We start from the raw sequence: 26198 nt of genomic DNA on the forward strand, positions 1-26198 counted from the left end.
AAATACTCTCAGCCTGTCCTGCTACAAAATCCAAAACAAATAAAAAGACAACACCCAAATGACTTAATCAATTCTCCACATCAAGCACAAAACCACAGGTAGAGAGGAAAACACACAGCAGCAAAATCCCATCACATCAAAGCCCTCAAAATCTATACATCCTTCTCCTCCTGTGCTGAGGATGAAAGAAGACGACACCACAGACAGCACATGTTGGTTTTGTCACTTATTCTGTGCTAGAAAAAAAGAATTGTGGACAATAAAAGGGATTTGATGTTGTGCAAACAGCAGAACTCTGTGGAGAAGTGCAGGGAGTTGCTGCCCATGCAGAGCAGAGGCTGGAATTGTTCACTGGGTCACAGCCCCTGGTTCCTGCCCCCAGGAAGGAAGGAAAGGAGCTCTGGGACAGGCAGAGGTCTGAAGCACGTGGTTTGGTTTGGTTTGGTTGGGTTGGGTTTGGTTGGGTTGGTTGGGATAATTCTGGGTACCAAAGGGGCTGCTGTGGATAAAAGGATTGTCTGGGTGTCACCCACACCAAGAACTGCTGGGCTTCACTAGGAAATCCTCAGATTTCACATCCTTCAGAAATGAAGCAAAACCTGCAGGGAAGCTGAAGGACTGTACAGGATTGCTGGGAGATCATGGGCACTGTAACCTCAAAAGGAACAGGAAAAATAGCCAAAATATAGGCAAATAATATAGGCAAAAAAAAGGCAAATAATGGAATTTACTTAAATAGGAGGGAGGAATTTGCGGATATCTTGAGAACCCTTCCCTGAAAATTTCATGAGAAACAGAACAAAACACAGATCCCTGATTTTCTAACATTTTAAGTTTCATGATGCTCATGAACACCCAGGAAGTTCACTGGATTGCCATGATTATTTTTTTCTGTGCCAAAACCAAGTGACAGCAAAGAATTTCCTGACTGAGATTCCAGTCTGAAACTCCCCATCATCCAAGACTCTTCATTCTGCTGGGTTTGGTGCCAACAGCTGGAGTTTCAGGGTGGAACTGCAAATTAACACTTTGCCCTCCTTCCTGGAGATAAAAATTGTGCCTGTGGCTTTCCTAGCTGGTCATGTCCTCTTTTGGCAACAAAATGTAGGGAAAAAGGAGAGGAAAATAACTCTGATCTCAGCCTAGGGAAGGATCCAAAGGAGATGAGTGGCAAAACTAGATATCAAAATTTAGGTGTTTTGAGGCTGCAGTGTGGCCACTGTAGAAAAATTCCTGCTCAAATTAGAACTCCTCCATTTTATTAGTGAATTAAAACTCTTCCCTTGCAGTCCTGCAGGACCAAACTGCTCCTGCCACGCAGACTAGATTTCAGAAGGAAATCATGCTTTTAACAAATCTCAGCCATTACTTCATCATTTTCCTGAAATGTCTGGCAAAAAGGAATTTAAAGGCCTGCGTTTAAATTCTGAAGCAGCTATGAAATGAAGAAAACAGATTGATTTGCATTCTGTTCCACTCCTCTCTTTGCCAAAGTGATTTTTATAAAAAAACCCCCTAAAAATTAAAAAGACTTAAACCCCACAATCTGAGCCTGAGAATTCAGTTTTTAACAGCAAACCACTGATTTTTTTTTAAATTTCCTTACAATAAAAAGCTTTAGAAATAGGGTTTACAGAAGAAATGCTGCCAGAACCCCTAGAACGTGTCATCCACTCATTCCTCACATGGAATTAAAGAAAAATGCCAGCCTTGCCTTGCCCAAAAACCCTGCCAACAAATAACAATTGTGACAGGCTGAGAGCACCGTCTGGGGTTTTTATGCTCATTTTTTTCCATGGGAACATCTCTGTTTCACGTGCACAGTTTCATTCCCTCCAATCTCTGCATTGTCTTGTTTGGTTTATCCCTTCCAGGAGCACCTGCCACGTCTCCACTCTGCTGCAAGGCACAGAAATCACATTTGGAGGGTCTGGGGCCAGCTGACACTTGTTCCTCAGCCATCAATTTCACTCCAATCACACCCAACCTTCTCACCTCTCCCACTTCCCATTATTTGTCCCTTCCTTGGTTTCCTCCAACATCCAGTTGAGTGTCCTGGACTGCCAAGCAAATTGTGTTCTGTTTGCCATCTGGATGGCAGCTGTCTTCTGTTCAGTGGGCAGTTTTCCTTATCTCTCCCACTCCTCCCTCTGGGGAGACATCTGCTGATAACAGCTACTGAATGTCACTGCATGGCTGATAAGAGCTACAGCATCCCATTGGGAGATGTGAGCCCAGAGGGAGGAGCCAAGCACTGCTACTCGGATATAATCTAGAGATTCTGGAACACCAGCCATGCATTCCTACCTGGATATAATCTGGAGATTCTGGAACACCAGCATGGCTTCTCCACTGGATTCCCCAGAGGAACAGCAGCTGCCTCTGCCCCTGGATCTTCAGAGGAAGAAACTGCACCTTTCTACAGGACCCCTGCTCCAGCAGAACCACCCCTGACACTGCAGGAGGGCTGCAGCCACAATTCCAGTGGGACTGCTGCCAACAGCCTGACCCACAGGGTGTCAGGTTGGGTTCTGACTCTGTCAGTGTTGTTTTGGTTTACTGCATTTTTTATTTTATCTTTTTATTTTCTTCCCCAATAAAAAACTGTTATTCCTGCTCCCATTTTTTTTGCCTGAGAGCCCCTTAATTTAAAATTTATAACAATTTGGAAGGAAGGGGTTTACATTTTTCCATTCCAGGGGTGGCTCCTGCCTTCCTTAGCAGACACCTGGCTTTCCAAACCAAGACACTGAGAAATTGCATCTCCTCCGCTGGCACTTCAAATGCCAGCCCAAAAGATCAAGCACAGCATCTCTGTGCCACCTTGTCCTGTTTGGGACAATGTCCTTGGAGGCCACCTGCACACACAGCAAAGGACTTCTCCACTCAGATCCTGGGTGCCCCAGTGCCTGGATTTTGAGAACAGCCTTGAAGAGATGGGATTTAAATTGCATTGAGGGCATTAGCCTGAAGTGAATGAAGAGGAGAGTATGCTTCTCGTTTCTTTTCCCAGAGTGATAAATGTGAGAGTGGAATATTTCTTTTTATTTTTTTTTCTAAGGCAAAGAAAATGGGAAACCAACACGGATTTCAGGCACATGAGAAATAGCTTATGAATTTAGATGATAGCTCAGCAGAAATAAATTGTACATCTGTTCATTCATTTTAATAAAGCAGCGAAATGACACGCTGCTGGAGCCTTTGGAGAATGCTGAGATTTTTAAGTTATGATCCTATAATAATAGCATTAACATTTGTAATGCTGCTCATACTTTAAGAATTTAAGAAAAATACATTGATGGGATAAGTGAGCTTCAACCTATAGTCTGGACTCCAGGCATTAAAAAGTGAATAAGGTGCTTCCTGAATACTCCCAAATTAGTTCAGCAAAGGCTCTACAATGGCCTTCCCATGTAACACAGAAAATCATCTCAGTATGTGTGGATAAAGCTTATTATTTATGAATAAATAATTCAAATGGGCAACATGCAGCTGAATTTCTGCTGACTAGAACCCCAGTCTTCATTTACAGGCAGTTAAAGTGGAGTGTTTACTTGAAAGTAATCCATGGAAGAAGCCATCAGGATGTTTTTCCTGGCTGTATGTATTGATGGAAACATGTCCCACCTTCTGCTGAATTCAGGAAGGAACAGAACCTTCCCCCTGCATCTCCCATAGCACAGAAGTTAGAAATGAAAAAAGCTTCATTGTTTCTATGCTGCCATTATTTACAAACCCAAGGAGCAAATTTAAGAAGTAAACCAGTGAGACTGCAGGGGATGGTGCATTTTAAAAGCTATGTTTTGATTTTCCAAACTGATCTCCATGGGAAATAATAAATTAGGAGTTCAATAATAACTGCCATGTTCTCTTTAAAAGCTCAATTATTAAGATCATTAAAATTTCCTTTTAATTGATTGCATTAAAGCAATTGCTGCTGGAGTAAGGAGCATCTAAAACTGATTAGTGCTCACATATTGCTCTTTGATCAACTGGGATAACCCCCACTCAAGGCAAGGGAAACAGGCAAGTCTGGCATCCTTGAGAAGTGGAGAAGTTCACCTACATTTGATCTCAGAACCCAAAATATTTTAATAATATTCTGAGACTGTTCCCCACTGACACCAAAGGAGCTCAGGCTGAACTGTTGGATCTTCCCAAAGCAGAGATTCCCCAGAGGTGCTGCTGGGAGCCAGAAACTCCTCAGTGCTGCCATCCCTGATTGATCCAGCAGCACCTGAGAGTGCCCTGTGCTCCCTGCAGCTCCAGCAGGCAGCCCAGCTAAACAAGGCTCTTTGTGAGCTGGGTCTCTCCTGAGTACAGGGGGATTGAAGGACAGAAACACCCCTGAGACACCGAGAACCCCTGGGTGAACACTGCCCACCACAGAACCCTCACAGAGTTATTGACTGGAGCTGCAGTTTAAGCATTTGCCTGGAGGAAAGGAAACAGCTCCCAGGGATGTCAGGCAGCCCTGGCACAGGGCAGGATAAACCTGTTTGTGCCAGGAATGTCAGGCAGTGCCTGTGTCACAGCAAAAGGACATTAAAGAGTTCAACATCTGCAGGCAAAGTTGAATTTATTTACTTATGGCTTCAATTATTATTTAAGAAGGAAAATTTGAAAAGGTCAGAACTGCTAAATCAGAAAGCCTGCCCTTCATTTGTCTTCAAACGTACGCAGGTTTCTTAGCTTGCTTCAGCACTGGATCAATTAATCAGAAACAATGTTCTTTGTTTTCAAATGCCAGTTGTGTTATTTCTAAATATGGAAATACATTGTGTTATTTCCAAATGGACCTGTTGATCTTAGAGCTCCTTCCCAACCTGAATTATTTTGTGGCTCTGTGAACCAGACAAATAAATCCAAGTTTCATTTTTGTTTTAACCCATGTTAGAAAATGCAGCTTTAGAAAAACGAAATATCAGGTGTTCAGTTTAGGTAGGCAGACACCTGTGGGCCTGTTTCTATTTTTATATATGCACAGAAATTCAGATTTACTTCCCAGTCTAAAACTGCACTCCCATCTCCATTTGGATGGGAGCCACAGCTTGGATGCAGGCAGTTAAGAATATCAATACTACAGATAAATCTTCTTCCCTGATATTATTTCAGACAACTGTTGGTTTAGATTTAAGCTTATTTAGCAAGACTGATCTTCCTTATGTTTCTTGCAAAACTTCCTCACATAATTCCTTTGATTTTTCAAACTTTATATTTTTTTTTTCAGCTAAGAGATTGCTTTCAACCCTTTAAACTTCTTGAGGACAGCAGTGCTCTCCTCACCATCAGTCTTCTAAATGAAACAAAATCATTGATCTAAGAACATCTGACAGTACCAGGTAATGTATGGGCACTGCCAGCCTCGGTGGCTGGAGATGGGCAGAACAAATGAGCTGGGGAGGAGGAAATAAAGCCTAAAAGGAACAAATGAGGGGATGTGTGAGAGCCAACAGCCACGGGGCTGGATTTAGAGAAGGCAGGCAAAGGGTGTGCACAGAATTCTGTGAGCCCTGGGCAAATAGTCGGCTTTAGGCACTGAAAACAAAGAGGTGGCTCCCAGGGGAAGCAGGGGATGAGTTCACTGGGAGATGGGATCAAGGGATGGGAAAAGGAAGGTCTTCCAGAAATGAGAAAAAAGGGGAAAATCATGGGGACAGAACGGGGATCATGAGAGGACAAAGGTCAGAACTAGATTTTGGTGATATAGTGAAAAAAGGTTTTCCATGTAGAAAGAGCGGGGAGAAGTGATGAAAATAAGAACAGAGAGAAAGGGGAGTCACTCAGCAAAAAGCAAAAATCTGTGAGCTCTGAGGCAGCAGCTGGAAACAGGAGCAGACGGGTTGAAGGAATGTGAGGTGATCAGCTCGAGGAGTTTGGAGAGAAAGGGAAATTTAAAGCTAATTATTAACATTCAAAGAAGGCTCCTAACAGAATCCTAACTAAAGAACAGGCTCAGAAGGGAGAAAAACCAAGAGTTGGTTCTTTCATTAGCTGGAATGGGGAAGTTTGTTTTGTCTTAAAAGAAGGGAATGATGCAACAGGCAGAAAGAACTTTGAAGGATAAATTTTAACACTGGGCAAATTAAATATCAAGGAGAGGACACAGGTGATTGGCACAGGGAAGTGGATAAAAACCTCTATAAAAGCTACATTAAGAGGAGAACTGGAGTGAGAATAGAAACTCCAAAGGACTGGCTGTAGAGCAATAGTGTTGGAGGGAAATATTGGGTGAGGGAAAAAACTGGGATTCATGGATTTTTCCTAATTTGGTCAAAGTCTAGGATGGGAAAGGGAAGATAACATCAATACTCTGTCTAGAGCTGGGCTTACAATTTTTTGGTGACATATGGACTGAGAACACAGGGGAACACATTTGTAAAAACAAATAAATATTAAGTGACTGTTGGACAGACGGCTGGAGAAAGGGCTCCCCTTTCAGCAAACAAGCATCTGGAACTCTAAGGCAAACAAGTCCTGGAAACAAGCCAAAGTAGGAGCTACAAGAATATGAATAAATTCCACTTCTGAACCATTTTCCTCAAAAGAGACCATAACTACAAGGAGTTCTGTATGAACCCCCAAATCTGCTTTTCCTTACATGTAAGAACACCATTTTCATTCCACTAAGTTCAAGACACAACCAGGCCCATATAATTTTATTTCTTCCCAGATGAATATCTTTCACAGGTATTTGCTAAAAATTTTATTTGAATAAACCTACAACTCCTTTTAGCATGGTGAGTTTTACCCATTGTCTATTTTAATGCTTCAGGGCAGAAAGAAAAAAGATATTTTGTCTAAATAAACCTGACACTTTGATTCGTGTGCACAGATGGTTAGCAAATTTCTGAGTAGCCAAAACAGTTTTAGTGTTGCTGAGAAAAATCTTAAAATCTCACTTGTCAGTGAAGGAATTGATAAACTGATCACAAAACTCATTGCACTCTAGTGGAATGACCCAGGCAGCCACATAAACTATTATTTTTGAATGAATAGACTTCAGCTTTAAAAATTCCCTCTGCTCATATAAACTGCAGCTATGATACCAGCTCACACATATTCTGTAATTGGTATTAAATAGGTTTTTGTCTGCTGCAAATTGAATATGTTAAGATCTATAGTGTGTTATCATGTTTAATCCTGCTTTAAAACAGAACTCCCACAGATGCTGCAGGCATATTAACAGTGTGGGTTTCTGAACTCGTGGGATTACAGTGATATTTGCAACACATCTAACAATTCCTCTATTTGTTACTTCTCCAATCAGCTGCACTGTGTCAGACAAAGAGATTTAGAATTCTTTGTGTTACTGTTGAAATTCTGCATTCCACAGGTGAGGAACTGAAATAATTTATACACAGAGTAAAAAACCCTTCAAGTCCAAAAAGGTAATACTTGGTAATCTCTTCCTCACTGCCTGACCCCCAATTTACATTCTGAATTACTTTAAACTGAAAGAGGGAGGATTAGATTGGGTATTAGGGAGAAATTGTTCCCTGTAAGGGTGGGGAGGCCCTGGCACAAGCTGTGGCTGCCCCTGGATCCCTGGAATTGTCCAAGGCCAGGTTGGATAGGGCTTGGAGCAACCTGGGATGGTGGAAAGGGTCCCTGACACAGTGATGCCTTGAGAAGGCAGCCCTAGAGCAGAGGCTGGACAGAGCTAAAGAGTAAAGTAGGGATTTAGTAAAAGGATCTCCTCAATGGACCCACCTTGGGCAGCACAAGAGCCCAGCCAGGGCTGCACCCAACATGAACCAAAATGAACCCAAGGTGAACCAAAACGGTCCCAAAATGAACCCAAGATGAACCAAAATGATCCCAAAATGCACGAGCGCTCCCGGGGTCTCTCCCTGGGATCAGTTCTGCTCCATTTGCACCTTGCAGTTCATTGTCCCATTCCAGCTTCAGCCCCTGCAGTCCCACCCTGCTTGTTTTTCTCTCTCCAGCCCACGGTGTTTGTGCTCTTGGGGCTGAGATTTGGATCATTTGTCCTTGGTGCCCAGCTGGAGCAGGAATTGTTTTGTGTCCCTGCTCTGTGCACAGAGCTCAGCATCCCCTGATGTGAGCCCAGACCCACACACTAGAGCAGCACAGAATGTGGAAAATAGAAAAGCCAAAACCTGAGGCATCGAGGGCACATGGAATGAGATTATTGTAAAGTCCCTTACAACCCAAATCATTCTGGGATTCTATGAACAAGACAATGATGATTTAAGAGCCACTCTGCAATGAGTACCATGTGTAGAATTCACTGTTTCCACACTAAGGTTTTTTTTCAGCTGGATCTCACACAGTCAAACGAGGTCTCCCAACAGAGACCCCCAAAGTTAATTTCAGAAAAGATATTGATGCATCATTTTTTATCTTGATCTGAAAGCAACTGTGTGAAGCTTCTTGGAAGTCTCTGTGTCACCTGCCAGCACTCAGTGTTGGAGCTGGAATTCCTTGGACAGTTTATGAAGTTCAATATGCCATGAACAGTCTTGGAGAAGAGTGAAATCAAAGGACATTCCCATGGACTGCTTCACCAGTACGTTTAGAGCAATTATATATATAATATTATATATTACAATATTATATTATATATTATAATATTATGTATTACAGGGAAAAATACTCAAATTTTCAAATGTCCAATTGAAATTGGTAGAAAACAATCCTAATTTGATTTGAAGGCAACTGCAAAATTCCAGCTGGAGGGGTTTTTGGGAATTTTTTTTTGGGTTGTTGGTTTTGGGGTTTTTTTTGTTTAATTGGAAAATCACATATCCACTCCTGGCAATGATTGTTAATAATTATGTTTATACAGCTTCCCTGAATAAGTGATTCAAGACTAGACCTGGAGACATTACACTATCTTTGTTTAGCTTGTGCTTCCCTCAAGAGCCTCTGTCTGAGCATTCCTTCCTTTTCAATTTCTAATTTCTCCTCTCCAGCTCCTCACCCAAACGTGTTTGTGCTAGAGGTACTCCAAACTCTCACTGCTACCGTTTACTTTGTAATCCTGACCTTAATATCTGTTGTAAAGTTCACACTTGATGGACCACGTTGAGGAAGCACATTAACCTTCACTTCTTGGGGAAGAGAGCAGTAAATTGTGGGGTTTTATGGCTTTTCTGCTGCTCGCAGGGTTTGGGCATTTGCTGCCTGCAGAAGCAGATGGAAGAAGCCTTTGGAGGATAAGGCAGCACAGGATTTCTGGGTTTGTGGTGAGAATTTGCCAGCTGCAGTGAGAATTGCTGTTATTGCCACGGAGCTGCTGCTGACCTTCCAACACAGCCCAAGGCTTGCAGAGGCAAAGGAGTTGGCATCAGGGTGGCTCAGATCAGCAGAGGACAGCAAATCAGGGCAGCTGAACAAAGGGCAGGGGAGGAACAGTGACAAAAAGGGGGGAAAAAGGGGAAAAGGACGGACAAAAATGCAAGTTTGCTGTGTGAGCCTACTTGGAGAGCAAGAGCTCTGGGAGGAAAATCAGATGTGGAGGAGCAGCACAGTGCCTTTGTGCTCCTCCCCTAATTCCCACTGTTTGAATGATCATTTCCATTCACAGACCCTTCCCTGCATTGTACAAGTGTTTCTCAGCTGCTCCCAGGTTATAAAGCAGGCACTCCATTGTTTTATGCTCCACTGAAATGTGTTTATCTGCAGATTAAATAGACAACTTCATGTATTTCCTGACCTTGGTGGGGAGAAACAAAGCAGTGAGCTCAGTCCTCACGAGCAGAGATAAATGTGGGAATCTGCTGCCTCCTGCCAGGCAGCACATCCAGCCCTAATTATGTGATAAGTGCGTGGACTCCGTGTTAAACATATTTTGCAAAAGTTCTTGAACAAAGTGCTTACACTGGTGATGCAGATAGCTCGCTGAAAGCCACACGAATACAGATTATTATGCACACAGTGTGAATCTGGATGAGCCCAGGAACCACTGATCTGCCAAACAATGTTATTTCATTTGGTCTTGGTTTCTTGCTGAAGAGTTCCCTGTCTCAGTCAATGCACAGAATAATCGTATTTGTTTTCCTTTCTCTGAAATTATTCTACTCTTGAAAATGCTGCAGCAGAGTATTTGTTGTTAAGGTCGGTGGTAATTCAATCCTGAGTGGCGCTGAGCATTTCTCATCACATGAGAATCCTCTAGCCAGCTAATTCTGATAAAAACTGACACACAATATTCAAGAAGAAGTAAAAACAAAAATAACAAAAAGCTTAATTTTGTTATCCAGATAGCCAGATTGTTTAAATAAGTCTTCCAGATGTCCTTAGTTTGATAGCACCACAAGACAACTGAGAAATATTAATAAACCTTCTTCCTGATCATGGGCATTTTTCCAGGTTATTTGAAAGTTTTTAGAAGACAGACAGATATTTGGAATCCTAATTGCACTGAGAGACAAAGCAATCTATGCTCCTAAACCCAGATTTTTGAACTCCAGTGGGCACCAGCTGTCTTCACAGCTATTTAATTTAGTCCAATAATATATTAAAAATTATTTTTGACATCTAAAATTATTTAAGGGGGAAAAAAAAGGGGAGTCTACATGCCTGTCATTTAGATTTTAGATTCCTAAACTGCTTATGTGATTTTGAAACCTGTTCTATAAATCAGGACAGCTCAGAAAACTCTGGATGCCATAAACTGTACCATGGGTGAGACCAATGACCAATTATTAGCCATGAAGAAATGGTACAGTCAATGAAAATTAAATTTCATTTTGAAATTAAATTTCATTTTGCAGTGATAACAGAATGCTCACAGTCTTCATTTAGAAAACAAAATATTTGCTGCTATTTAGATGTTTGTTTCCTTTCATAAATTCTGCCTCTCACACATGAAAAATACACCAGGTAAGATCTTTCATTTGCTTTCAAGGAGACTTTTGGGCACTTGGAGCTATGTCGAGTGTGTTAGTGAACTGCTGCAAGAGGATGAAGTGGAAATAAAGCTGAATGAAAAGGTCAGTGCAAATATTTATCCAGTGTAGAGGTTTCTGAAGGTTAAGATATGCTCCAGGAGCCTTTCTAGTTGTATCTACAACTCTAGAAAAAACAAGGGCGGCCCAGGAGCTCCTCTCTGGTGCTCCCCAGCCATGCTGAAGCTGCTCTTTGTGCCAAAGTTTCCTGACAGCTGGAGAGGCTTTGCCCTGCTCTGCTGAGCTCCTGCATGAATTCTGATTTCTCTGCATGTAAATTGTCTCACCGCCCAAAAACTGGAGCCAAATGGAAATTCCAATATGCACTCTGCTCATGTGCTTCTGCTGCAATGGTTTCATCCATCCCACAAAACTCTTTCTGCTGGCAAATCAGCGCTGGGGGAGTTGGATACAATTTGAGCAGGCTGATGGAATTCCAGATTGGTTCCCATAACTTTCAGGCCATAATGGAACTCTGATTCTTGACTACCAGCCTGGCAGGGGTTTGTCATCTGCTTGGATCTGGTGCTGCTGCTCCAGCCCCTCAGCGCTGCCAAAATGCAGCAGCAGAGAGCAGGTTGTGGTGTGGGAGGAACCCAAACTGGTTTGTTCCCCCCAGCTCAGAGAGAGAACAAACTGGCAGCTGCTTTTGTGTCTGTTCAGCCTGGTTTGCTCTGTGATTTCCACTCCAGCAGGGAGTGGGAGCCCAGCTGGGTTTTAGCACTTCTTTGGCCCTGTTTTCCACACACTTGTGGTTCTCTGTCATGGACACGTTTTATGAAAAATCCTTTTGCTAAGACCTTTTCTCCTGAGAAGCTGAGGGGCCTCAGAAATGAAATGTAAACATTGGTTATCTGCTGCTGTGGAATGCAACAGGTGCATCTGGGATTGGTCTCATAGAGTTGTTTCTAATTAATGGCCAATCACAGTCCGGCTCTCTCAGACTCTCTGGTCAGTCACAAGATTTTATTATCATTCCTTTCAAGCCTTCTGATGAAATCATTCCTTCTATTCTTTTAGTATAGTTCTAATATATCATTTTCTTTTAATACAATATATATCATAAAATAATAAATCAGCCTTCTGAAACATGGAGTCAAGATTCTCATCTGTTCTCTCATCCTGGGACCCCTGTGAACACCACCACAGTTCTCACTCAACAGCTCTCCCAGTCAGATGTAGAGAAAAGTAAAGGAAAAAAAACCCTGTGGAAGGGGAATAATCTACCATTAACATGATTGTGTCTAAAGGTGTGGTCCAGCTCACTGCACAGAAAGGAACAAAATCAGTTAAGAATCCCAAAGGGCAAATTTTTCCCTGCAAGACAAAGCAAGAAGGACTCAATCCACAGGAGAGGAGAGGTGAGATTGGTTCACTTCAAACATGCAAAGTCAGTGGGCAGGTCTGCTCTGGGTTGCCAAGGTCTGTTTACCACAGAAAAGAAAACTATCTCATCCAAGGAGAGACACTTTTGTAAATGTATTGAAAAGTGATCCAGGAGGAACCTTAAAATTGCTTTAACTCCCTATTTGTTCCTCAGTACAGCTTAACCAATACTAAGAACTAACGCAGGGACTCTCAGCAGCTTCAAGCCCGTTTCTCAGCAGCCTGAGCTGCACAATCAATCTGCCCAGATGGTGCTGCGGAATTCTCAGATCCTCTGTGAGCCACGAGCAGAAGGAGGTGCAGATTGTCCTCCAGGGGCTGCCTTCCCCATGGGTGACGCGGGAGACAGCCCTGCAAGCCACCATCCATCATGGTCACAGAGCTACCCACTCACAGCCCTCCACAGGAACTGATGGATCATTTAATAAAGCTCCCATTAGTCATTTATTACTCTTTTATAAACCATTTATCAGCTGGCATTCAAAATGGGAGCAAATCATATTTTTCACTCAAGACTCCCAGCACTGGTGTATCTCAAGTCTCACCGTGGTGGGGTTCTGTCAAATTACACAAATTTTATTCTGTTCACAGGAGGCAAGATATTTATTTTACTGGAGAATTATTTTCTAAGAATATGTATATTAAAAGCAAATTTATACCAGGCAAAATATTTTCCCTAATCTTGCTCTCCCTGGTGTGAAAGAATTATTTCTGTGTTACATTTCTTTGTCCCAGAAATGGATGGAGTTGAAGGCGAGGCTGGAAGTGGCAGAAAGAGGAATTGTGTGAGGAATGGCTGTTCCCTGGCCAAATGAAGTCTCTGTTTGTTATGTGCCAGTGAGAGCACTGTGACAAATCCCACTTTTCCAGGTTTGCCCAGGGATGGGCTGCAGCCCCAAATCTGTGGAGGAGGAGAAAAATGGGAACTGGGGGCACTGCAGGAAAATCATCCCCTTCAGCCACAGCACTGCATTGGCAGGATCTACCAAGGAAGGACAAGATATCTGATATATAGGGAAAACAACACATTAAAGAGCAGCAATGGAAGTTTTAAAAATTCAGGTCAGAAGATAAAGGCAAACAGAGGCAGAGGAATCTCATTTTTGAGCACACTCTCTGCAGGCAGGAATGGAGTAAATAGGATTTGTTGGGCTATTCTTTTGGAGAAGGAAGAAAAGACAGAAAGGGGTCAAGTCCATATCTTTCTTGTGTTAGAACTCGTTTTTTCCTCCCCCAGGTCTCAGGCAGAGCCAGGCCTCCAGGAACAGACACAAGAGGAGAATTTGCCAGCTCGTGTCTTCCAGCAGATGCCACATTGTTAATTTTTCATCACAACACAGCCACAGTGACATTAACTCCAGACCAAAATCCCCTTTTTGCAGGATACAGCACTGCAGTGATCTGTCAGCCACTCTTACAGTGACACAAGAAAAGAATTCTCATTTTTGTTAATGTTCTAGGTATAAACGCTCGGCACCCTCAGTGTTCACTCAGCCCAGCTCATTCCCACCCATTGGGAACACCCTGCAGGATGCAAGCCAGGTGTCAGATTTTCCAGAACAATCTGTGCCTGCTCCTTGCTTTGCTTCATTCCTTATTTTCTCATAAGCAACCCCTTAGTGCTGAACAAAATTTGAGTCTAAGCCCTTTCCCTGCTAGAAAGGAAACTCCAAAATCCTTTGTGACACAAAATAATAATTCATAAAATTAATTTTGAAACTTTTTCCCATAATTGAAATAAGGTTGTAAATTTTACAAAGCAGCCACTAACTTTACAAGTATCTCTATTTTCAATCTCTGTAATTTAAATCTGGCACAATATCCCAGCCACTGTGACCTTTTAAAAGGCAGACCTTGCTACCTCACCTGGGATTTTTTGGAGGAACTCTTAAAATATTGCTCTATTTGGCATTAGAGATGAAATTATTAAAACTCCTGGAGGGAGCAGGGTACTGTTTGCACACCTGAATGGATTTTTACGCTGCTCAGAGCCCATCATTAGCAGGAAGGGTGGATGTGAGATAGAACAAGGCAGAGATTTTGGAACAGCGACAGGGCAATAAGCAAATAATTAACTGGGCTGAAGCAAAGTCTCATTTATTGAGCCATCAAAGCTCCTGACACACTCCTGTGAGAGTCTGTCTGAAATATCCCTCATCTGCCTCACAATCATCATTGGGGGACCACTGAAGAGAAGACCCTCCTGAAGAAATGTGGATTTAAATTGGATATTTGAAAGAAATTCCTCCCTGTACGGGTGGTGAGGAACAGGTTGCCCAGAGAAACTGTGGCTGCTCCATCTCTGGAAGTGTCCAATGCCAGAAATAATTTAATTTATTATTATAATGTATTATTTATAATTGAAAATATTTATTCATTTAACTAAATAAAACAAGCTACACTTTGTAATCAAAGCTTCAGATTTACTGAGCTTTCTCCTTCAGAAGTTAGCTTGAAAAATATTGTCTTTTTCTTTCAGGTCTAATTCCAATCAATAGTATTGCAGCCTGTGGTATGCAACTGGTATTAAAATGCAATAACTAAGCACTTGCAGCAGAAAATCAAATAAAGTGGCATTAAATCAACTGATAGACACCTCCCTGCTCTTATTTTAACAGAGAATCTGCTGCTGCAGGGGGCTGGCACCATACATGAAAGGCTGATTTTTCCTGCCTTCTTCATGGAATATGAACATCACTTAGCAAGGCAGAGGAAGATTTCTGAGGTCATTAACGTCTCTAAATAGTGAAAGGTTCAAACCCACAGCAAACCATTAAAAAGGAAGAGAAATGTCACTATGGAGAAGTGAAAAAAATACAAGAAAAATATCTAAGAGCAGATTTTTTCAAAGAAAACAAGATAATGCTGTCTCTTCACACCTATTTAATTTCCATGCTAAAAGCCACAAACTTTCCAGGGTATAAAGTAACTTTTACTGTCACTGAGAGAACTGAATTTATGAGAATTTCTGAATTTCCACAGAAATTGATACTAACAATGCATTTGTGGCTAAGCAGCACAAGAATTTTTGTGTCCAAATTACCAAATTAAGTCAAACAAGACTATAATTATAGAAAGACTTCATCAAAATAATTCAGTGTAGAAATATTTCTTCCAAGAAAGAATTCTCCAACTTTGGAAACTCAAGTAGGTAGGACTCTGACTGACATGACTTGCTATCAATATTGATTGATCCAATAAATTCCTATTTCTAAACGCACCAAGCTGTCCTTGTACATTGTTATTTTCCAGAAGGTTAAAAAAAATACAGCAATTCAAAGATATTTTAAGTATTGGTTGTCAGGAAATGGCTTTCAGAGCATTAAAAGCCTGATCTAAAAGGTAATTCTAAAGGAATTAATAGTTTGATCATTGTCACTTAATTGTCACCCATGAACTTGAAGGGTTTGGATCAGTCTGTCCATTATAATTTTTAGGTGACTGAAACACTGCTGCCAAAACATTTTACTGATGTAGTTATAGATATTTCCTTGGCAAAACTGTCATTGTTTCTACTTTCTTATTTTTCCTTTTTTTTTAAAGCCTTCTCTATTGTGTTTGAATCATTTCATTTACTTTGCATTTATAAAAGAAATAATTCTTCAAATCAAATAACAGCAATATAATATAATCAATTATATATCCATATAATCAATATAATCCATTGGCAAATCACTAATATTAGGCCAGGAAACAAATTTTTAAAAGGTAAAAAATATACTTCAGGGTAAATAAAAAAACTCTACAGCAACAGGCTTTCCTTTCCTACTCCATAATTATATTAAAATCAGGTTTACTTCTCATATTTTGGGAATTTTTTTCCTTAAAGTTTGCAGAGCCCCAGGAAACTTTAACAGCAAAATCCAACCTGGCTGTAATTAGGTAAAAATTTTAAAACTCTCTCATTCTCTCCAGATACCACAAAAATAAATCAGACTTACAGTGCATGTAGGGGGTGGAAGAGATCAGTGTGAGCAGGGCTGGAACTCTGTTGGATTCAGGCAGGGAATTCACTCCCCTTGGTTTTGGGGTTTATCAGAACTTCCAGCTGAATTCAATTTAAAGGGGAAAAAACCTTTCCTTACAAATTCCACCTGTAGGCTAAATTGGGAGCTTTTAGGACTGGAGCTTTAATTCCAGACCCCCAAACTCTGGCTGGCTCACAGGGGAAGTGCTGCAGACAGGAAGAAAATGTTGTTTTCACCCACGGTCCTGACCATCCAAAGCCTTAAGCTAGTTTTGCTATTTCCACCCACAGGAGCAAAAGGAGAAACTTGCCCCCAGCAAATTGATTTTAGAGGTTTGCACCCTGCAAGCCAATCTCTAAATGACATCATTTTTTTAACCTTATGGTTGCACTGTGGTTTGGAGCTGGGTCATTAAGGTGAAAAAAAGAAAAGAGCAGCTCCAGGAAAGTCTGCCAGACCGAGTTAAAACATTCTGTACCGTTTTCTTTCCTCAAAGAACATCTTTATATTTAGAAATGAGCTGATTAGGATTGCTTGCATGGTTTTGGAGAGAACAGATGGGCAGCTCTTACCTCCTTCTTGGTGAATTCTGGTGCGTGGTCATTTTTGTCATCAATAAGAATGGTGGCAGTGGCTGTGCCTGTCAGCCCCACGTCCATCCCACCCATGTCCTTGGCTTCTATCACCAGCTCATACTTTGGGCTTTCCATAGTCTGAAAAAAAAATAAAAATAAAAGGTTAAGGGAAAAAAAAAACCCACAGAGATAACATACTATTTTTAATTAATATTCAAATAACAATTTTTTTAAATCACAAAACTTTATTTAGCCAAATAAAACATAGCAGAGAAACAGGTCTGTATTCACAGTTGACTGAAACACAAGCACAGCTTTCTATGAGATCAGCTGCTACCCTGGAAACCTCATTTGCAATCCAGCATGAAGGTGAATAATGGTAAACAGTACATAATTTATCCTGTTATTTAGGAAGATTAGGAAAGGGGTAAGAAATTAAAATATACTTGCTCTTTAAGAGTAAGCTCTACCTTCAGTGCACCAATATTTAGCAGCTTGCTTCATCAGTGTTATGATGGGTACATAATTAAATACTAATGTCACAATCTACATATAAATTCACTTTATTAAATCCCATTCATTCTGGGTATTAGCATTTAGACTGGTAATCTAAGCTTGCTCCGCTGCAAGAAACAAAAAACAGTTTCTAAAACAGGCAGAGACTTCCAGTAATCGCCCAAAGCCAATGTGCAGGGTGATATTAATGATTTATAATGCTAATATCTGATTGCCACGTCATGGGTACTTATCTGGCTGCCCACCTCTGCAGAACCAGACAGCAAAATCCAACTTAATTTCCTCTCATAAAACACAGCCTTAATCTGGGAAAAAAAACCCATTTGTGGTCAGTTCTGGAATGGGAACGTGGCAGCCTTTGGAATTCCCATCTCTCCCACCAGGAATGAAAGCTGGAGCAGGGCTCAGCAGGAGCTCTGTCAAAGGTGATGTTCTGATGTTCTCAGCACCAGAACCTGCTCCCCTGGCACTCCTACGGAATTCTGCCACGGATCTTAGTGGGAATTCACTAAAATGAGTTTTTTGGGGCTGCCTCAGGTGGAAGCACCTGCCCAAAGCCCACGTGAGCACAGAGGCCGCAGATGGGCAGGGGCTGCAGCCACGCCTGGAGCCACACAGTGAGAGCCTCACATTGCCCAGCAATGCTTATCCAAACCCTCCTGGACAATAAACCCGCATCCCACAGGGACAGCTGCAACAAAGCTGCTGCTTTTGGAGCCTCTTGGAACTGTGTCTGCAAGAGCCCAGGGTTCCCAGCTTTGACACCCCTCATCCATGTCCTTTATCCAAGATTTTTCCAGAGAATTGAACACAGCCCAGCGAAGCAACCTCAGCCAAATCCCTCTGCGTCCAAGGGATTTGGAGCTTTTTTCCAAATTGTGAATTTTGCACCTCTTGGAACTGTGTCTGCAAGAACCCAGGGCTTCCAGCTCTGAGATCCCACATCCATGTCCTTTATCCAACAGTTTTCCAGGGAATTGTCAGGAACTAGACACAAGTCAGCAAAGCAACCTCAGCCTCTTGGGTTGGGTCACCCAGGCTCCTCTGCATCCAAGAGATTTGGAAGATTTTCCCAAATTGTGAATTTTGCACCTCTTGGAACTGTGTCTGCAAGACCCCAGGGTTCCCAGCTTTGACATCCCTCACCCATGTCCTTTATCCAGGATTTTTCCACAGAATTGGACACAGCCCAGCAAAGCAACCTCAGCCCCTTGGGTCACCAGGTTCCTCTGCATCCGAGGGATTTGGAAGCTTTGCCCAAACTGTGAATTTTGCATTTTATGTTCTCCTGGGCACATCCCACCATCTCTTTTTTTTGGAGCACCTTTTGGATCTCCTTTAGGAGAAGGAGATCCCAGCTCCTCAGCAGGTAAATTTTGAAGCATTTTTAGGCCAACAGAGAAGCAACCACCTCTGTTGCTCATCAGATCAGCTATTATGAAACAATAAATGTACATGTTAAATCAACAAGTCAAGCCAGAAGAGAAATTTTGTTCTAAAACCATGTGGACTGCTAGAAAATCAGATGCCACTGCCACACAGGGGATCCTAAGAAATGTATTTGCTGTAGTCTTACAACGTTATTCCATGAAATTCATCTCAGAAGGTGGCAAAGCAAGACCAGGAGTTTGATTTATAACATCATAAAAACAAATGCAAAGAAGTATTACTGACATGTCTGCAACACAAACTCACGCCATGGAGGGGAACTAAATTTATAGTTTTCATATATTTGTTCCCTAAAGTGCATTAAAACACGAATGAGACTTCTCTCCCCTCTCCTGGCTGTGACTTTTTCATTATTTTGATTAGAAAGTCGTTATTATTGTATGGAAAACTTGCAAAGCCATTTATCACTTCATGTTTATAAGCCTCTTTGCTCAGAAAGCCCATTTTTACTCACAAATTGGCCTTTTTTCCTTTGAAAACCATCCCATTTTCTATTGGAAACAAGCCCATTTATGCTAGAAATTGCATCTACTGCAGCAGGAAATGTCTGTGACAGGAGCCCAATGTTTAAGCTCATGCAAAATGTGAGAAACATTGAATTTTGAGTAGTATTTCATATAATTATGAATACTTCACACTTCCCTGCTATGCAGCACTTCCTACAACTCGTTCTGACACCAAATATTTGCCTTGTTAGAGGAAGCAGCTGCTAACAGATGCAAACCCTGAGCAGAGCTTGTTCCCATCACAGGGTCTCTTTTTACACTCACTTGTAAGGACCTCACAGAATTCTCCTGCCTCCAGGCCAGCAGAGCCAGGCAGCAGCAGGGATTGTTTGGAGCAGTGGGATTTACCAAAAACCTGGATTTCAGCAGGCAGGCAGGGATCCCCTGTGCTCCCAGCAGCCCCATTCTGCAGGGATGCTGCTGCAGGGATGTGCTGGGGGGTCAGGGCTGCTCTGGGAGATCCCTCAGCATCTCCCTCTTCTCAGGGCTCAGAGCTCTGACCCCAGGGTGTTCTCCCTCCTTTTCCTTCTATCTTGTGAGCCATTAGTGCTGGTGCTGGAAGGAGGCAGTGGGGGAGTGTGACCGTGTTCACAGGGGTTCGAGGATGAGGGAAGAGACGAGGATCTGACTCCATGTTCCAGAAGGCTGATTTATTATTTTATGATATATATTATATTAAGCTATACTAAGAGAATAGAAGAAAGAATTTCATCAGAAGGCTAGCTAAGAATAGAAAAAGAAGGAATCATAACAAAAGCTTCTGTCTGGGACAGAGAGTCCAAGCCAGCTGACTGTGATTGGCCATTAATTAGAAACAACCACATGAGACCAATCGCAGATGCACCTGTTGCATTCCACAGCAACACATAATAATTGTTTATATTTTGTTCCTGAGTCTTCTCAGTTTCTTTTTTTTCTAAAAAAAGGATTTTTCATAAAAGATGTCTGTGACAGGGGAGAACATCCTTCCTTCCCCATCTCCATCCCTGCCCAGCTGCAGGGATGCAGCACCCAAAATTTGATAATTTTGGGACCCCACAGAGATTCAGACATGTCCCACCAAGTCACTGCCTGCCACTAAACCAAATCCTGCTGCTAAATTACCTAAACACAGCCTTCCAAAAGGAATTCAATCAGTGGACAGTGAGATGTCAGGAACATAAATAAGCCCCAGCTCCACCAAGTGGGATCCCCAAAGGAAAATGGATTATTGTAATAATTGAACATCAAGTCATGGCTGGTGTGGTTTGTTATTTATCAGCTGTGACTTGGTGGAGTGCGGCACTGTTGAGAGGGTTTGTACAATTACGGCAGGTGAACAATTCCTTTGCCCATAAATTTTCCCTGCAGTCATTTCACACCAGCAGCAGGGACAGTCCAACCCTGGTCTGGGCTGCAGGGCATCCAAATTCAGCTGGAATTGCAGCACCACCAGTGCAGCAGGACTCAAAATGCAAGGTGGGAACCAGTGGAAGCACTTGGGTGGTTACAGGGAAGGTTTGGGGCCCTTGAGGCTGTGATTCCCTGCAGCAGCACCTGGCAGCAGGAAGCCCCAAGCCAATGTTCCTCCTGTGCTCCCCTGCAAGACACCCCTGGATTGCATATTTTGGTATTTTGGGCAGGGCACACTCAGTACCCAGCACCAACCTTCTTTTAGTGCTTCAGTTCTCACAAAAAAAAAAGATAAAAATATTAGGGAGAAGAAAAATCCCCAAATTCCCAGAAAATTGCTGAAATCAAAGCAAATTCTGTTTGTGAAGCAATCAACACACAGAACATTCTAAATGCTTACAAGTGTTTTAAGGATCCTTTCAATACTAATTATCAGAAGAGAGTTTTCTGACTGTTCCATGGATATTTGTATTTCTGTAATGATGCAACAGTGCCTCGACTCTTCTGTTTATAATTCTGTTTATAAACTATGTATTCATGCATAATTCTGTATCAGGAGTGTGCTGCAATATCATATTTGGTACTAATGACTTTATAATATAATGCTAACCAGAAAGAAAAAATCTTTGGATTGAAATAATTTCAGCTGGTGCTAAATAAATGCTTGTGTTCATTTAAGATGATAATTGCATATAATACATACTGAATATGTCCTATTAAGACATAATCAATGTTCTTGTTGAGTAACAATATCAACATTGAATCTAACATTATCCCAGAGTATGCTTGTCAGGATTTTGACAAATGTAAAATTAAAAAAAAAAATGAAGCAAAGTGACTATTAGCAGCTCTAACAGACATAATGCTTTGATAATTATAATATCAGCATTTATTTTAAATGCCAGTTGCTGCTGCTTAAAAAGGGAGATATACACAGAGGCTTTGCATTTAGAGCTTGAATTACAGTTTGATGAAAAGAAAAACCCAAACTCTTTTGTAACATAAATCCTCTTTAGCTCACCAATTTCCAATTTTTTCATATCATAAAGGAAAGTCTCCAGTTTAATCACTGTAATAATGTACTTCTGCTATGAACAGAATCGATATCTATTTACTACCTGTGGGAGATGTGGAGTCCATGGGTGTATCTGGAAGCAAAAGGAAGACTAAATTTTCTCCTTCAGCAGTAACCATTTAAAAAGGAAAGAAGTTGCTCCAAAATGTTGGAACTAAATTGGTTTCCTGGCCAGAGTTATTTGTCATTCACCATGGTGAAATCTTTGACTATTTAATATATAGGATCAAGATTTTAATTCCTCATAACTCCCACATTTATTTTAAATTACACTTAAATTTACACTTTTGATTCTTCATAATGCTGGCCTAAGCATAGGGCTTGTGCACATGGATGAGTTTGTTACATTTTACATGAAAATACAGGAATTTTATGGACATACTTTCAACAGCCTGTGTAAAATGATAAATTTTGACTGAGGTACAAATTAGGATTTGGATACTGAATTAATATCACTTTTTAGAAGGCTGTATGCACATGCATCTTGGCTGTTATATATATTAATAAAAATATTAATATAAATATAAATATAGACACCATTTAAAGGAGTTTCCTTGCATGGATGATGATATTCATAAGAATTTCTCCTCAGGTAGAGATCACCAACCTCGAAGCTCAGGTTTAGTCTGAGATATTTCCCCTTAAATCATTATTGTTAGTTAGACTACTCCTAAAAGTAAGGCCAGGAAAGAGAGCAAATATTCAGTATTGTAAATAAAAACCTCAATTATTATAAAAGACACAACACCACTGAAGGTGGTGCCTCTACACTGGTTTTTACCAGGCAAAGACATTTCCCTTCATCACAGAGGGATGCTGATCTGCAGCAGCTGCTCACTCAATGCTCATGGTTAGGGAAGAAGGTCATTTTCCATGTCAGCTGTTCTAGAAGTATAAAGTACTGTAATAATTTTTAATAGCTTTGGAGAATAAGAATCACAATGTCCCAAGGAAAATACTTGCTGTCAAATATACTGAAATCACTCTTTCCTTTTTAAAACACAAGCTATGTTTCTGCTTTCCTCTTGGACCAATGTGTGTAATTTCTCCTTTTTTTTTTTTTTTTCTTTTTCGGGCAAAAATTTCAGCTGTTCCTCATAATTAAACAGTGCTGCAGAAATCTTTCACTCCAGAGTGAAAGCATCAATTATTATGTAACTTCTTGAGCTGATTTTAGACCACATAATCACCCTTATTATTGCACACTCGGAGGTGCCAGGAATACAAAGGCAGCACTCCTCACCCAAACCCTCTGTCAGCAGCAGAAGGGGCTGCAGTGAGGCTCTGCTCCCCAGGGATGGGCTTGGTTAGAGAAAAAACACAATTCCATGATGGCTTGTAAACAATTACAGACCTGCTGTGGGCAAACATTCCCTGCCTGGGTGGTGTCACTGACTGTGCCCCTCCAGGGGATGTAATGAGCACACAGAGCCAGCCTTGATGGGACAGAGCTGCTCTGGGCTCCGGATCAGGACATTCCAGAACTCAGAGTTAATGGCAATTCCAGAGCTCACAATTCATGGCAATTCCAGAGTTCAGAGTTCAGGACAATCCAGAGCTCAGGATTCATGGAAATTTCAGAACCCAGACTTCATGTAAGTTCCAGATGTCAGAATCCATGGCAACTCCAGAGCTCACAATTTATGGAAATTCCAGAAGTCAGAATTCATGCCAATTCCAGAGCTCAGAATTCATAATTTCAGAGATCACAATTCAGGAGAATTCCAGAACTCAGAGTTCAGAACAATCCAGAGTTCAGAATCCGTGACAATCCACAGATCACAATTTATGGAAATTCCAGAACTCAGAATTCATGCCAAATCCAGAGCTCACAATTCAGGAGAATTCCAGAACTCAGAGTTCAGAACAATCCAGAGTTAAGAATCCATGGCAACTCCTGAGCTCACAATTTATGAAAATTCCAAAACTCAGAATTCATGTCAATTCCAGAGCTCAGAATTAATAAAAACGTCAGAGCTCACCATTCAGGACAATTCCAGAACTCAGAGTTCAGAACAATCCAGAGTTCAGGATTCATGACCATTCCAGAGCTCAGAATTCATGGAAATTTCAGAGCCCAGACTTCATGTCAGTTCCAGATGTCAGAACCCATGGCATCTCCAGCACTCAGAATTCATAGAAATTCCAGAAATCACAATTCATGACAATTCCAGAGCTCAGAATTCATAGAAATTCCAGAGCTCAGAGTTCAAGACAAAGCAGAGCTCAGAACCCATGGCAGTTCCAGAGCTCATAATCTGGGACAATTCCAGAACTCAGAGTTCAGGAAAATCCAGAGCTTACAATTAATGGAAATTCCAGAGTCCAGACTTCATGTCAGTTCCAGAGATCACAATTCCTGATAATTCCAGAGCTCAACGTTCATGGAAATTTGGGAGCCCAGACTTCAAATCAGCTCCAGAGCTCAGAACCCATGACAATTCTAGAGCTAAGGATTCATGACACCTTGCTGGAGCTCCCCTGCCCTCCCTGCAGCCACAGGATTCTTTTGGGAGAGGAACCATGGAAATCATGGCCCAGCTTCCCATGTGCTCCATCAGAATCCCTCTTTTCACAGAGCCTGCACCCAGGAGAGCCCCCAACCCTCCCTGTCCATGCAACTCTGAATATTCTGGTGGTTTAAATGGCACCTGGCACTGCTCCTACCCCTTACAGACTCTAATCCTACCACTGTTTATACTCCAGTTTTTGGTGCTGGATAGAAAACTCTGTATATCATCCCCATTAATGAACTGTACCCCAAAAATCCCCAAGGATGGACTTGGTTACATCATTTCCCTGGTGCTTAACATTTTCCAAAGCTTCATATTGAACAATGCAACAACGCTAGAAAGCAAAAAATAATTCCAAGGGTTTCTCCATAAAAATCAGAATAAATGGTTGGAGACATTAAGAGCCTGACTGACAAGTGTAGGAGGCACCATTCTCTCCTGCCCTGAGTATTACACTTCTAAAAAAATGTTACAATTACTACACAATCTTCAAAGTTCTGCCTAATTATATTTACAAAGGTAACAATTTGGACATAGCATATGAAAAGAGATGTGTCTCAGAATAAATAAATAAATGTTTACATCAGGACATCAGGCTGAATGAGGGAAGGTAAGAAGCAGTTCAGCTTTTTCAACAGGACTTTCAATCTCATTGTCTCCACCAGCAAAATCTCAAGTGAGCTGCCAGGAGCACTCAAGATAAGAATTCCCTTCTGTATTACAAATATTTACTTCAACAAAACTTTTTTTCCCCCCCAAATCGCTGTATTGCAAATGTTCATTTTGAAAAATCAATGTATATCCATAAAAACTGGTCTCCTGCAATACCCAATCAACTCTATTTGCAGTGTTAATTATATATTTCATTTTAACAGTTGCAATTTGCAATTCAAATAATCCACAGGCCAAAAGGTATTTGCTGAAAAAAATGGTCAAATAATTTTCAGCTATTAACATATTAGAGTTGAACAATCTGTTTGCAGACAATTTGTGCGGAGAAAAGAGGGCAAAGTTGTTCTAATAAATTATTAGTTGCACATTATTGAATCATTCCTAGTCCCTGCTGTAGGTAGGAATGAGACTATTTAAGTCCAAAAACATGAAAGGAGAGACAAGTTTCTCCTGCACATTAACCTCAAATCTTTTCAAATCTCTCTATATAAAAATCCCAGTGCCAAGAGAATTCCCCGAGTGTGTGGAGGGTGGAAAGGTCAGAGAAAATGGATCAGGACAGAGATGAGCAACAGAGTTCTGCTGCAACTCAGAGAGAGGAGGAATCAGGAGCAGCCTCAAAAGCGTTCAAGCCTGAAAAGATTCTCAGGCTGGAATAAATCAGCACAGCTCCACCGACTTCAAATGGACTCCCCAGGTTTATTTGCACTTTTATTAAGCTTTAACTTGACCAGTTTGTGAATGAAAAACTGGCAGGTTTCCATTCAAGCCAAACCAGAGCTCAGGGCGAGAGGCTGCTTCCAAAACATCACAGCACTGAAACCATGAGAACCACAGGTCCCCTGGGAAAAGAGTCCCCAAATTCCCCAAAACAGGAGGATGAATGTAATTCTTCCTGCCTTGTTGCAGGTATAATCACATAAAAATTAGGGAACTTTGTGGTTTAAATTTTCCTAATAAAGAACTGCTGTTCCTACTCCCATATCTTTGCCTGAGAGTGCCTTAATTTCAAAACTATGATAATTTGGAGGGAGAGGGTTTGCATTTTCCATTTCAGGGGAGGCTCCTGCCTTCCTTAGCAGACTCCTGTCTGTCCAAACCAAAACACACTCACACAACCAGGATGAACCACCTGAAAGGACCTTTTGCAGAGGCCTCCCAAGGAGGTTCTCCATCCTCAGCCCCAACCAGCATCTCCACATCCACAGCAGCTCAGCATCATTCCTGGAG

The 26198-nt window shown here is 41.4% G+C and overlaps 1 protein-coding gene across 2 annotated transcripts in view; it reads right to left on the minus strand.

Annotated features, from left to right (window-relative positions):
- The window catches only part of CDH13 (cadherin 13), a 438138-nt gene that overhangs the window by 62343 nt on the left and 349597 nt on the right, over nucleotides 1-26198 (minus strand). For both annotated transcript variants that reach the window (XM_054269469.1, XM_054269468.1), the window contains exon 8: nucleotides 16843-16983. In XM_054269469.1, the coding sequence (XP_054125444.1) occupies nucleotides 16843-16983 (141 nt within the window). The remainder of the gene's footprint in view (nucleotides 1-16842; nucleotides 16984-26198) is intronic.

The sequence above is a fragment of the Melozone crissalis genome, unplaced genomic scaffold, assembly GCF_028551555.1.
Source record: "Melozone crissalis strain CALT ecotype California unplaced genomic scaffold, PUWL_Pcris_2 ptg000007l_1, whole genome shotgun sequence".
In the NCBI taxonomy this organism is placed as follows: Eukaryota; Metazoa; Chordata; class Aves; order Passeriformes; family Passerellidae; genus Melozone; species Melozone crissalis.